This window comes from Pinus tabuliformis, chromosome 4_1, assembly GCF_031772625.1.
Source record: "Pinus tabuliformis cultivar Carrire ecotype Pingquan chromosome 4_1, CPIR1, whole genome shotgun sequence".
Taxonomy (NCBI): domain Eukaryota; kingdom Viridiplantae; phylum Streptophyta; class Pinopsida; order Pinales; family Pinaceae; genus Pinus; species Pinus tabuliformis.
The window spans coordinates 806,814,575-806,828,118 of NC_142303.1; the positions used below are offsets into that span (position 1 = coordinate 806,814,575).

Genomic DNA, 13,544 nt, shown 5'->3' on the forward strand with positions numbered 1-13,544 from the left:
CTATCATATATTTCACTATGAATCTATAAAGGGGGTCATATATGTAAAGAAAAATATACTCTATATAAGAAGTCAAATGCGGATGTAACCATGGATGCAAAATTGAAAGTAAAATTGGATGTTAAACTAGGAATTAATACAAAATGCAAACAATTGACATACAAAGTGTTTTAAATTAGAAGTGAAAAATTGTGCAATAGTTGACACAAAGAAGGGAACAAAACATGGCATACAAAAGGATATCAAATTGGGCAAAAACAAGGACACATAAATGGGCACCAAATTAGATGCAAAAAAAGACAACAACTAGATGTAAAATAAGATGCAAAGTTGAGCGTTAAAAAGAAGCAAAAAACGTTACAAATTAATATGCCAAATGATGATGCAAATAATGGTGTAAATTTGGGATGCAAACTTGGGTGCAAAAAAGGAAAAAAAAAAAGATGTAAGAAAAGACATAAAACAAGATGCAAAATGGGGCTGAAAAAAGGTGAAACCAAGGATGCCATATTGGATGTAAAAAATGATTCCTAATCACATGCAAATTTAGGCTCGAACTCAGACACAAAATTATATGCAAATGTGGACACAAAATGAGGCCAAAAAAGATGCAAATTTGGATGGTGAAAACGATGTAAAACTAGACACCAAAAAAATGCAAAATTGGATGAAAAAGTTGGTGTAAATAATGGTGCAACATTGGACACAAGTAGACACAAAAAAATGGTGCAAAAAGGGGCATAAAATAGCTTAAAATTGGATGCAAAACTTGGTGCAAAAACAAATACAAAATTAGACGTAAAAAATGGCTCTAAATTGAATGTACCATTAGACACAAAATAAGATGCAAAGGTGGACACAACACATGACTCAACATAAGATGCAAATATAAATGCAAATTTGGATGCTCAAAATGATGTAACATTAGATGCAAGAGATGGTGCTAAAAATGATGCAAAATTGGATGAAACAAATGACGCAAAATATGGTGCAAAATGAGATGGGAAAAATGGAGACAAATCAAACGTAAATGTGGATGTAAAAAATGGTCCAAAAAAGATGCAAAAATGGGCACAAAAATGGATCCAAAATTTGGTGCTAAATCAAATTCAACACATGGTGCAAAGATAGGCACCAAAGCTGGTGCAAAAATAGAAGCAAAAACTAGTGTAAGACTAGATACAAAACCTGGCGTAAGACTAGATGCAAAAACTAACACAAAATGGATGCATAAAAAGACGTTAAATTGGATTCAAAATACAGTGTAAACTTGATGCAAATGATGGTGCAAAAATGGAGGCAAAGAATGACACAAAATAGGAAGCAAAAGAGAATGAAAAATAGATGCAAAAAATGACACAAAACTAGAAGCAAAACCTGTCATAAAATAAGATGCAAATCTTGGTTCAAAATTTGACGCAAAAAATGATGCATAGTTTGGTGTAAAAAATGATGCAAAATCTAGCGTGAAAAAGGATGCAAAATCAGGTGCAAAAAAGGACGCTTTAAAAATTGTACAATAGAGCCAGATTTAGCGCCAGGTTGCTCATCACAATTACAAAAAAAATGCACTAAAATCTGGCGCTAAATCTGGCGCAAATCGCTGGTTTTGTTGTAGTGTTTATTGCATGTTTTTTATTATATTTATGCTAACAGAGTGAATTGGGTTAGTCATTATGCCAACAAGTCTAATGTGTGCTTTGTGTAGTCTTTTTGGTCAATTTGGAGACAAAATCAAAGGTTTTAATGAGCACTTGGCAGCCAAATTCATGGGAGAACAAGGGAGAGGATTTGTAGGAAGGTGTCCCCTTCATTTATGGGCCCTTACCTCGAATTCTCCAACATCAGCTCAGAGTTCAAAGGCCACCAAATAAATTATCACAAGGGCATCCGAGCAAGTGCTAGTAAAAGTGCTGTTAACTACAAGTTTTGGCAGCCGAGTTCCTAAAGTTTAGGAGGGCTGTTGGGGTCCTCAATTTGTATAAATAAGAAAGCTTAGGGCTTCATTTTGGGGGTTAGCCAGTAGTTAGTCACTTTGTAGTCATTTTGTATTCACTTTATAGTCATTTTTTAGTCATGGTGTAGGCAGAAGTTAGCTAGTTTGTAGTTCGATTTTTAGGCAGTGGATTAGCTTTGCTCTCAGCACATTTTCAAGTTCTCCTTGTGGATAGTTTTTGGAATGTAACATTTCTTGCTCAATAAAGATGAATCCAGCTTTGCACCAGCTCTAAATCTCTCTTAGGAGGCTGTAGCTCTTGGGGGTGGGCCCATCTCAAGTGCCCAGTACCTCCTTTGTTTACTTTCATGTGTCTTTGCTGCATTCTTAGAATAAAATCTATTATTTAGATTTAAATCTTGTTTTGTTATTTAGGTTGTTTTTGATGACTAAAATAACTTTTCATGCTCAGATTTAGTTGATCGCTTTCTAATAGAAAAAGCTTCAAGAAAAGGGCCAACAAACATTTGTGGTTTCACCTCTCCCTCAGTGGGATCAGGAGCTGTGACTAGGATGACTTTGCTGCCCACAAAAACATTGATTTTGCTTTGCCATGCAATCATTAGTGTTTGATCTTCATGTGTAGAAGTTGGTTACAAGTTTAGACTTTCGTTTGCTTAGTTGCATGAGTTAAAATACATGGTTTCATTGCAGGTCACACTTTTGTTCATTCTCTTTACTGACAGCTAGCAAATTAGGTCAACGTAACTAGGTCTTTGAATTTACAAGTCTTTTTTGGTTTAGATTGGAAAAACGACTTGCAGAGCACCTGTACCACTCCTTCATCTGCTTATTCTCCATCAGAACCATCCACTCCACCCTCTACTTAGAATCCTTACCTCACATTTTCCACATTTGCTCACATAACCCTAGTTTTTGTACATCATTGTTTCAGCCTTCTTTGAACCAACTTAGCTATCTACACCTTCTCACCACTCCATCCACCAATCCCTGGGCCACTTCAGACCCCTATCCTACCTCCATATCCATTCATGCATCTTCCCTCACTCACCCATCCTCCAAAATCCAATTTTAAAACATCCTGTAGACATTTCTGAACATCCTGTAGAAATTCCTGAAACATCCTGTAGAACCCCTGCAAACTTCCTATAGAAGCTCACGAATGAGGTTTCTTGATAGCCAAACTCTGTGAAACTCTCTGGAAGGGTGTTAGGGACCCCTTAGGCCCTCTCTGAACCTTCCCGACCTCTTCCAAGCATTTCCTCTCGCCAATCCACCTTTGCACAGTCACAAACAGTTAAAAGCACATGCATGATAATTCTAATAACTTATTCAAAAATACAAAAAGATGTTTTCTTCAAGTAGAGGTAGTCTAGACACATGTATTTTACCTTCATAGAAGTAATGGCATCCCTTCTAGTAGTTTGCATTCTCTCCTTTGCATCAGTAGGACTAGCTGGTAGAATTAGGGTTTGCTAGGGTTTGCGTTACTTTTTGGCTTTCAGTTTCTTTCCGCAAGTAGATTAGCTTCCTTTGAGTTAGCTTTCATCCATCAGTTAAAATGCTTCTTCTAAGAGCTCATAGAAGTTGGCTTAAGCCCCTAGCAAACTTGTGCCAGCTGACCAAGTGACAGCTGCGGCAAGAGCTAGTACTTTTGCATACAACACCGTCGCTTCCAAGTTTGTTACAAACTACCGGGTTGATAAAAGTAAAGAAGGGAGTCCCAGGAGTTGCAGCATTATTGCTACAATACTAGAGCCCACCACTGTGCATCAACAATTGTCAACACTTTTACCCTGCTCCGTTCGATCAGGTGAGACACTTTCAACCGTTGATTTAAGCATTGTCGAGTTTACAGGCAGTTGTTACAAATGGATAAAGCTCGAAGATTTTTTAAGCATTGCCGAGTTTACAAGCAGTTGTTACACAAAGCTCGAAGATTTTTTTAAGCATTGCCGAGTTTACAGGCAGTTGTTACACATTACAGGGATGATTGATTTCTAAGCATGAGACTGTCAAAATCCAACTTCATATCCAGATTTACAAAAGGATTTTGCTTTTCTGTTTGACATATGGCTATTTATTTAATTTTTAGATAGCAAGTACTGGATTTTTTTCTCAATTGGCAGAATATTTCCCATATCTACCTCCGAACCAATTTACGGCCATGCCACATGTCAGTCACAGTGTGTTAGTCATGGTATCCTTTAGTACCCAAAGATTATTCGTAAAATATCCCCCTGTAAATATCTCTCCATTCTATAAATGAATGGACGAGAGGGAGGTCGATTGTTGAGCTGCGGCATAGTGTAATTCAGCGTTCAGAGGTCAAGGGTTCGACTCTCGTTAGACGTCATGACGGACACCACAGACGATATTGCTGAGGAGATCTCATTCCAGGCCTTCGAGGACGATTGCCATATGCTTGGCAGTCTTCTTAACGATGTTCTTCAACGTGAAGTTGGCCAACAATTTATGGAGAAAGTTGAGAGAGAACGAATTCTCTCGCAGGTTAGGAACTTCAAAGATTTGCACAGGAAGAAATCAATCAGCAATGTTGTCAAATTATGGCTTAAAGAAGGACTTTGTGCTGAAATTTTTGGCGTTGAAATCTTACATTCATGAGTCTGTGCTGAGATTTATCTTTTAACACTATTGCAATCTTGAATACCTTTGAAAATTAGTTCCGACAATTGTCTATAGATTTAGCCTGGTTGGTTTTAAAGTGTTTGTGAAGGTTCGGAAATTTATCGTGTTTGCAGGAGACTTGCGGGAGAGTTGGTGTTCGTTTAAGTTATTTTTGAGGTTTTAACTGTTTCATTTATGTTATTTTTGGGTTTCTGTTTTGTGCAGAGTGCATGCAACATGAGAATTGCGGGCATCGAGGATGTAGCAGAAGTGCTTGAGAAGAAGCTTGCGTTAGAATTGTCAAGCATGACGTTGGAAGAGGCAACATCTTTAGCCAGGACTTTCAGCCATTATCTCAACCTGATGGGCATAGCAGAGACTCACCATCGGTAATATTATTATCAACTTTCCCTTTGTAAGCCAACTTTGTGGCCATTTATGTTTGCGTGCATTGAAGTAATGGTTACTTTAGATTTTCTTCAATAGATCTAGACAATGTGGTCATTGTGGCCTTTTTCTTATGTCAGGTTTTCCACTGCCTGACATGGACTTCCTTTGGATTAGGTGACTGGTCCGAGGGTTGTCAAATCTACCCAAATAGCCTCATCCCTTTTCGACATGCAGAGAATGAAAACCTGTTGAAATTGCTTAATATTCTGCCAATCTCACCAAGCACCTTACAAGTTGGTTTATATGCAAGACCTGAAGAGCAGATTGTTTGTATTTACAATTGATCTAGGTAATGTAGTTATTTTGGTCTACGACTATTTTGGTTTGATTAGATGTGGCTTTTCCCCTTCTCATCCATTTTTTACAAGCCTTTTGAGTCGGTGGGGTAGAGCCTCACCAGGCAACCAAGGCCCAGCTGGTTTATATTTGAGAGTTGAAACATAGATTGTGGTTTCTAATAGATCTAGATAATATAGTTACTGCGGTTTTTGTTTATTTCGGTTGATCAGGTTAGCTTGTTCAGGTTTTCCTGTTAGTTCTTGAATATCCATAGTTGCTGGTTCTTTTCTTCTGGTGTAGCAGGGCTTCCTGCTAAAAGCACGCATGTAACACATGTTGCTAGAAACCTAACCAGGATACCTGTTTCTCATTTCTCATTCCTGTCTTGACGCTATGTTAATACATTTTTAGTCAATTTATATGCATAATATTCCAGGGATTGGGCTACATCACTAATCAACTTTACCTGCATGTTACACCGTGGGGCAAGGCAGCAAGTTCATGTTTCTTATCATCTGAAGCATGTTCATGCTCCTCTTGCCAATGAATCACTCTAGCCCTTTTTCTGGTTCTGTGCCCATTTTGCATTCCATTTCCTGCTCCCTGTTTATGGTAGCATAGCACGTAAATAGCAATGAGAAGTCTGACGTAGTGCAAATGTGTGGCTTCCCTTATTGTTACTTATTGAGTGTGTTCTGCCTGGTTGTTCAGGAGGCAAGTTCTACCTAACTGTTTAGGATGGTGGTTTTTTCTTGGTTGTTTGGGACAGTTCTATTTCGTATGTTTTCTATAACTTGTGAATCTATCTAACACGGCAAGGCTATAAGGGCTATAATGTTATGGATGGATAGCACAATGTGGAACATGAGGCTCTGTTAGTTTGCTGTTGAAAGCAAGCTTCCTATGCTTTCCTGTTGTGAGGATGCGGCGGCCCTTGCTGGATAAATGTATCACAATATGAAACTCAAGGCTTTGTTACATTGTCGTTGAAAGCAATTTGTCTGTGGTTTCCTATTGTGGGGATAAAGTGGTCCTTGTCTGATGTATCCGTTGTTCCTAATCTGTTCTTACAGGGGTTCACATTGTTGCCCATCAGAATGTTACAGAGGTCTATTCTGCTCGTGGATGTTTTTAATTCTGAATGGGACTGGAATCACCCAGGTAAATGGTAAGCACCAAAATTACCTTTGCTTTCTGGACAGTATCCAAAAGTTCCAAGTATTTTTCCTTATTGTTGGAGGAACTTTAAGCAATTAAGACCTTACATGTATGAAGCAATTTTAAATTGTATTTTGAAAGAATTTATTTGTATTAAGCGATTTTACTTTGTATTTTGAATTAGTGGGCTTAAGCGCTAGTTCAAATGTGCTTCATCACATATAACTATTTAAGCTAGAAACCATATTCTCTTGAATAGGGTAAGAGACAGTACTGGTTTGTAAGGGTTTTTGAATTGATGGAAGTATATTGCTTGCCATATGATAAATAGAAGAAGACGTATGCCATTTGACTATATGACTGCTGTATTTTTTTGGATGAATGGATATTTGTTGTCCTTTACCTTTTGGTGTTATGGATACATGTTTTATTCTGTTTGTTCCTTTTATGCTGTTATGGAGCAAACTGTGAATGCCTTACTTATGGGAGCTAACACTTAGCACTATTAGCTTTTATCTTTTCTGCTCTGAAGGCATGCTTTATACTTCTCTTCCTATGATTAATGGAAGAAGATATATACTGTTTGGCTATTTCCTTGCTGCAATTTTTTGGATGAATGCATGTTTGCTGCTCTTTTACCTTTGTTGTTATGGATGCGTGTTTTATATTTTTAGTTCCTTTTATGCTGTCATGGGGCAATCTTTGAAGGCCTTCCATATGGCAATTAAAACACTATTATCTTTTGCCTTTTCTGTTCATAAGGCATGCTTTCCTGCATAGTATCCTAATCCGTATACTGCAACTCTTATTTGAAGTGGAGTAAGGATTATGCTTGTCCCAAGCTGGTCCTATTATTGAAAAAATTTCAAGTTTATGGCTCTGCTTGTTTAGATCTAGTAGCATTTTTTGGGGCAGAATCCATTGCAATCTTGCATACACATTGTAAGGTACCCTTCAAATTGAAGTAAGTGATGGTTGTTAAATTTGTTTCCTTATGTGGGTTGCTATTTGACTTGTAATTTGGGAAAATGTGGATTTGGTCTATCGTTTCCCCTAATGCTTTCCAACTGATTATACTCGTTCATTGTCATTGGAGTCATCAAAAGTACAAATGCCAAACACAGAACTGCCCACTGGGAAATTGGGACTCCATAATCTGGATAGTCTGGCCTAATATGCACAAATTCATACTCTTCTACAGGGTACGCAGAATAAAAAATATTGTTCATTTTTCAAAATCATGTGATGACATATTCAACAAGATGATTCAGAGTGGAACATCTCCTAAAGATTTGTACAATGTTGTTTGTGAGCAGGTTTTAATCTCAACTTAACTTTAAATTTGTTGCATTTCCTTCTAAATTCTCTGCTAATTCTGGTAGTTTGTATGTCACGGGAGATTGAAATTGTTTTGACCACACATCCAACACAAAAAAAAAGACGGACTAAGCCTTTCAACCTTTTCGGCTTAGTTGCTTATATCAAACATTTGTGCAGGGTTTCAACCAATTAACATTTCATTGAGTATGTATTTACAAATCAATGATTTTGGGATCAAATCCCACAAAGCAGTTCTATACCTACTCTTCAAATTCCTTCAAACTTTTGAAAATAAAACCAATGAATTATCAATATAATTTTACCATAATAAAAAACAATTAGAAAGCTTTTAGCGAGCGCAAATTGCTCATCCCTTAGGGTTGAACCAACAAAAAAATCAACAATTCCAATTTAATAATCCTATCGGCCTCTCTTTGTAACTTTTGAGACAATTGCTATTGTGAACCAGTTAGAATTTCAAAACAAAATCATCTTTCAAATTGAACTGTTTTCGCATCTTCTAACTGATCTTCACCTTTTTTAAAAAAGATCTTGACGGTTACTTAAATTTTAAGTTGAATTTAACGGTCAAATCACCCCGTCAAATTCCATCCTAACATACACATACGGTTTCCGATCTAAACGCTTGAAAACTACCCAAAAAAGAATAACCTAAACTCTAAAATTTTGTATGAATCATCAGAGACAATTCGCTCAGAGCAGCGGAGACTTGAGAGAGTAAAAGAAACACAGATGCAGGGACGCTTAAAGACATGAAGGCCAAAGAGGCTATGGCAACGCTCGGTCTGGTGTTAATCAACTTGTTCTGTAACCATCCCACGGCTTCACACACATCTGAAGCGTAAGTAACAGACCACTCTTTCTCCCACTTCATCCAGTGCTGCGGAGGTGAGTAGTTTCTTTCCTGCCTTCTCACCTCGTGCATCCTTTTCCTCAGCACTATCAGCTCCGTATCGACGATGCTTGGGCCATCTGCAGTGGCAATTCTTTGAAAATACTTTTATAGCTCTGCTAGCTGTATATCTATGTAAAAACTTAAAAACCACTTTAACCTATATAGTTTTTATATAAATCACTTTAACCTATATAGGAGTGTTAATTGTATTTATATATAAAAACTAAAAAGCTGTGGAATGATGAAAGTAAGTACCTGGTCCGAATTGGTGGCCGCCAGCAGCTTTAACAGCAGCGCTTCTGGTGATGGTGTGAATTTGGGAAAGCCGTGACTTCCGAACTGATCTTCTTATCTTTGTGTCGAGAGGCATAAACACGCATAGAGCATGGATGGGCAGGGTAGCCTTTTCCATGGCAGCAGCAGGCAATAATGCAAAACCTACACTTAGAGTAAGGTACTCAGAATGAGAATGTCTCAAGGCTGAAGCACTCGCTTCTGCATTTAATGCAGGAGAAGAATATATTAATAAGCACCAGTTAGCGTCAGATGGGATCCACCGTGACAAATTTTCCGCCCTCCATGGTAGATTCCAGTAGACGATAGACTCCGAGCTTCCAGTAAACCATGGACTCCAATACACCATTGACTCTAGTAAACCCAAGTGGAATGGAAGACGACGCAGGAAACTCGCAATCCGTTCCTTTATGTACAAGAAACGGCAATCCAGACTTTGTTTATGCTTCCAACAATCTCGGCTTTGATTCATCGATTTCTAGAGCGATGTTACACATTAGCACTTTTTTATCGATAGGTACAGCGATGTAACACATTCTTATTTTTTTATAAACTTGTTTTTTTTGGTAAAATTTAAATAGGGAAAATTTTGTTGATTTATTTGGAACTCGTTGGTATGGACTAGTTAGCATGGTTTATTATTAGGACGAGATACAGATTATAACACTTGAATTTATATATATAATCAATTTAATTAACACAGATCAAAATTTAACTATTGCAATAAATTAAAATTTAACCATTCCAACCAAAAATTTACTGAAAATTCCAGAAATTGAAACTTAAAACAATTTCTTTTTTAACACAATTTCTCCTGTGATAAGCTTTAATGAAAATGAGTGTTCATTAATCTCTTTTTCTTTCTTTTTTTCGGTTATTATTTTCTTTCCATTTTATTGTTTTTTTATTTTTTTTTTACTATTATTTTATTTTTTATTTTTTTTATTTTTTATTTTATTTTAATGTGTCATATTTTATTTATTTTTATGAAAAATGATTTATCTATTTATTTTTAATATTTTTGAATTTGAATTATATAATTTATAAAATGAAAATATTAATTGTTTTTTATAATATTGAATTTATTTATTTATATATTTAAAAATATATTTTAAATAATAAAATATTACTTAAATTATATTATTATTTTAGTTTGTTTTGACCAAAAATTAATGTATTATGGGGAATTTTATTTTTGTTATTTGTTATTATCATTTTTATTTATTTTTTTATAGTGTCATTGGTTGAGGTCTTACTATGGGTTGTTTAGTAACTTCTATTTCTATTAGTTACTAATTTTTGTTTTTAATTTTATTTACTTTTCATGTAACATTTTCTTTTTTATTTTTATTCTTTCTTTTTCTATTATTTATTTTTTATTTTCATTTTCATTTTCCTTTTGTCCATATTTTCAACTTAAGATACTTATTATACATTTTTGTTGACCAAACATTTATGCCAGTTATCCATAGTTTAACATTGGGATTTCATTTTTTGTTATTTTTTTATTATTATTTAAATTTATTTGTTTGTAGGGTGATTGCTTTAGGTCTTAATATGGGTTGTTTAGTTATTTCCATTTATATTAGTTATTATTTTTTTGTTTTTGTTTTATTTCTTTTCTATTTAACTTTTTTATTTTTTTTGAATTATAGTTTTTTCTCCATATTTTCAATTTATGATGACAAATTTTAAAGAGGAAAAAAGAGATTGCAGTAATTTTTTTAGTTTTATTACTTTTTAATTTGATTTTTTTTTTTTTTTTTGTCTCTTTCTATGACTTTTTTTAAGATCACAAATTTTAAAGAAAAAAAATAATAATTAAAAAATCTTTTCCCAATAATTTTTTGTAGTTTTCTTACTTTTTAATTTGACTTATATCTTTTTTTGTCATTTTCTATTTCTTTTTCTCTATTTTCAATTCCAATTATATTATAAAAACAAAAAAAAATAATCTTGTTTACAAAGTTTTTATAATTAATAACTATTATGATAATTAATTATTAGTTTTTAGAATCTTGTGCGCTTTTCTTTCCTAATTTTATTAAAAAAGTTTTTATTGATGTATGGTAATAATTTTTACGAAGCATTTTTTACTAACTTTGTTGAATTTATTTTATTTAAGCATGGTTTTTATAATTTATACCTCCAAGTATATAAAAAATTCAAGAAATTGATCTTATAACAAGAAATTGAATTCAAGAATTCAAGAAATTAATCTTCTTGAATTCAAGAAGTTGTTTTTTTGTGTGCTTGTGATTAATGTCTATTGTTCTAGCATGTCAAAGGATATGAAACTCTAGCTCTGATATTATCAGGATATTTTGTTTCAAGTCACTGGAAATTGTTCAACATTTATTGGGAGGTTAATCTTCAATTTCTCATCTGTTTCAAATTGATTTGTTAAGTCGGATACCGTGATTGTCAAATTCAATCAATTTAGTACTAAATCACAAATCATAGACAAATTTGAAAATGGCTAATGATATATTTTATTTATTTTAATATTTGAATTTTTTAAATTATTTTTTATATTTTCACGATACAAAATGTTGTAGGAACTAAGTATTTTGATTAAAAAATAAGTGTTTTGATATCCATCTATAATTACTAGTGATTTAATTTATATAATTGTACTAGTTATAATTTAGTTGTTAAATTAATAGTAAAAAAATTGTTATTACGAATTATTCATAAATATTAATTAACATGTCAACTCCCATGAACTTTGTAGGAAACAATTGGTTGTGCAAACAAGTTTCTTGGAATTGACATGTTGAAACAATAAAGCTATAAACAAGTTTCTTGGAATTGACATGTTGAAACAAGTTTCAATTTGAACCAAACACTGCCAAAAATAAAGCTATAAAGTTTCATTGCAACCAATGAGGTAGAGAGCTCACACATTTTCACTTTCATTACTATTTTTTTATGAAGTCTTTAATTGATCATCTCACACTTTGCCAACAATCCATACTATAATTAGCTATATTTAAACTAAGTGGCAGTTACTAGCTACTATGTAGCACTTGTTATTATATTAAACAACATATCTTAATAAATTATATATATATATATATATATATATATATATATATATATATATATATATATATATATATATATATATGTTAATATAAACAATATTAGTTAATCATATTTCTTAATTTTATTTTTTTATTTTGTGATAAAATCTTTATTTTTATTGTTTTTTAGTTTAATTAAAGGGACAAGTACTAGCTACTATGTAGCCCTCGTTATTTTTGAAAATATTATTTTTATTAATAAATTTTGACAAAAAAATATAAAATGTAACTTAAAAAAACAATTTGCTAAATTATAAAAAATGTCATTAAAATTATGGAGAATTACCAAAGTTCTTCTTAAAATGGCTTAAACTTAGAACTTTGAAAGCTAAATGCAACACACACCATGTAATTTAACTAAGTTATTTGCAATTTTTTATAAGTTTTGATGGTGTTAAGAACCAATTCCTTCCCTTCTTAAATGTCCTTGTTACCTGCCTACCCAATGGATCCATCTCTCATCAAGTTCGTTGGAAAAGATCCATAATGGCCGCTATCTCCATGCCCAGTCTCATGACCACCCATCCCAAAAGACAAACTATGCCCCCTAGTCTCTTTCTGAGGAAAAATCCCATATAGTGAAGGCTTTCAAAGCCAATGGCTATTCTTCTACTCAAATCTCTAAAGCTCTCAAATCCATTGCTCACCCTAAGCCTAGAAAGTCGGACCCCTCCCCCTCGTGTGGCCAAGTCACCCTCCCTTACATAAAAGGGACCACAGAGCTTATTGCTAAGATGTTGGCTATGAAGAGCATAAATATTGTATTTAAGCCCCACAAAACCCTTAAGTAATTGTTTCGTTCAGCCAAAGACTTATTAGATCCCATGCAAGGATCAGGGGTTTATAAAATTCCTTGTTCTTGTGGGAAATCTTACATTGGTCAAATGGGTCGCCCTTTCAAATCTTGCATCAAGGAACATATAGCTGACACCAATCATAATGGTTGGGTAAATCTGCCATAGTAGAACACTCTTATAAGTATAAGCACTTAATATGCTTCAATCAATCTAAAATGTTAGCTTCTACACCATTCTACAGCTCTCACATTATTGGAGAAGCCCTGGAAATCGAGAAAAACCCTAATAACTTTAACAGGGAGGACAGTTACAGGCTTAGTCGATCTTGGAAGCTCGCCATCCACCATCTCATCCAATGACCCTTGCCCCCCTGTTTATCGTGTCCTCCTTCCAAGTTCCTCTTTATTATTTCCTCTCTTATCTCTTGTTTCAATTATTTGGTTTCAAAAAATGTGTTCATAGAATTCCTATTAATTTATTTTCATCAGTAATTTTGATATCATTTGACTTCAAAGTTTTTATTCCTCATTATACTTTACTATTAAAATATTTTTTATTCAATTTGGAATCTATGGTTGTACTGAATTATTTTCCGTTATTTCTTTTCTCATATAATTAGTTTATTTCTAATCTTTCTTTTGTCTATTATTTAATCCTTT

General features: G+C 33.9%; 1 protein-coding gene and 1 pseudogene across 2 annotated transcripts; one reads left to right on the forward strand and one right to left on the reverse strand.

Moving 5' to 3' along the window:
- The first annotated feature begins 4,312 nt into the window (after nucleotides 1-4,312).
- LOC149178677 (phosphoenolpyruvate carboxylase 4 pseudogene) lies at nucleotides 4,313-7,806 on the forward strand (annotated as a pseudogene). The gene is made up of 3 exons (XR_016258442.1): nucleotides 4,313-4,468; nucleotides 4,811-4,974; nucleotides 7,674-7,806. The product of XR_016258442.1 is annotated as a phosphoenolpyruvate carboxylase 4 pseudogene (transcript).
- Nucleotides 7,807-8,363: 557 nt separating this feature from the next.
- Nucleotides 8,364-9,351, reverse strand: LOC149178678 (uncharacterized). Its single transcript, XM_089422197.1, has 2 exons — nucleotides 8,964-9,351; nucleotides 8,364-8,785 (listed from the first exon to the last, which is right to left on the reverse strand). The coding sequence occupies exons 1-2, from the start codon at nucleotides 9,349-9,351 to the stop codon at nucleotides 8,472-8,474; spliced, it is 702 nt and encodes a 233-aa protein (XP_089278323.1). The 3' UTR covers nucleotides 8,364-8,471.
- Between the last annotated feature and the right edge of the window lie 4,193 nt (nucleotides 9,352-13,544).

What these genes read in the sequence shown, in the direction of transcription:
- LOC149178678 (XM_089422197.1), bottom strand. Translation starts at nt 9,351, where the DNA reads ATGGTGTATTGGAGTCCATGGTTTACTGGAAGCTCGGAGTCTATCGTC. An exon ending in CGGCCACCAATTCGGACCAG is followed by an intron (nt 8,786 to 8,963) that starts GTACTTACTTTC and finishes TTGCCACTGCAG; the next exon opens with ATGGCCCAAGCATCGTCGAT.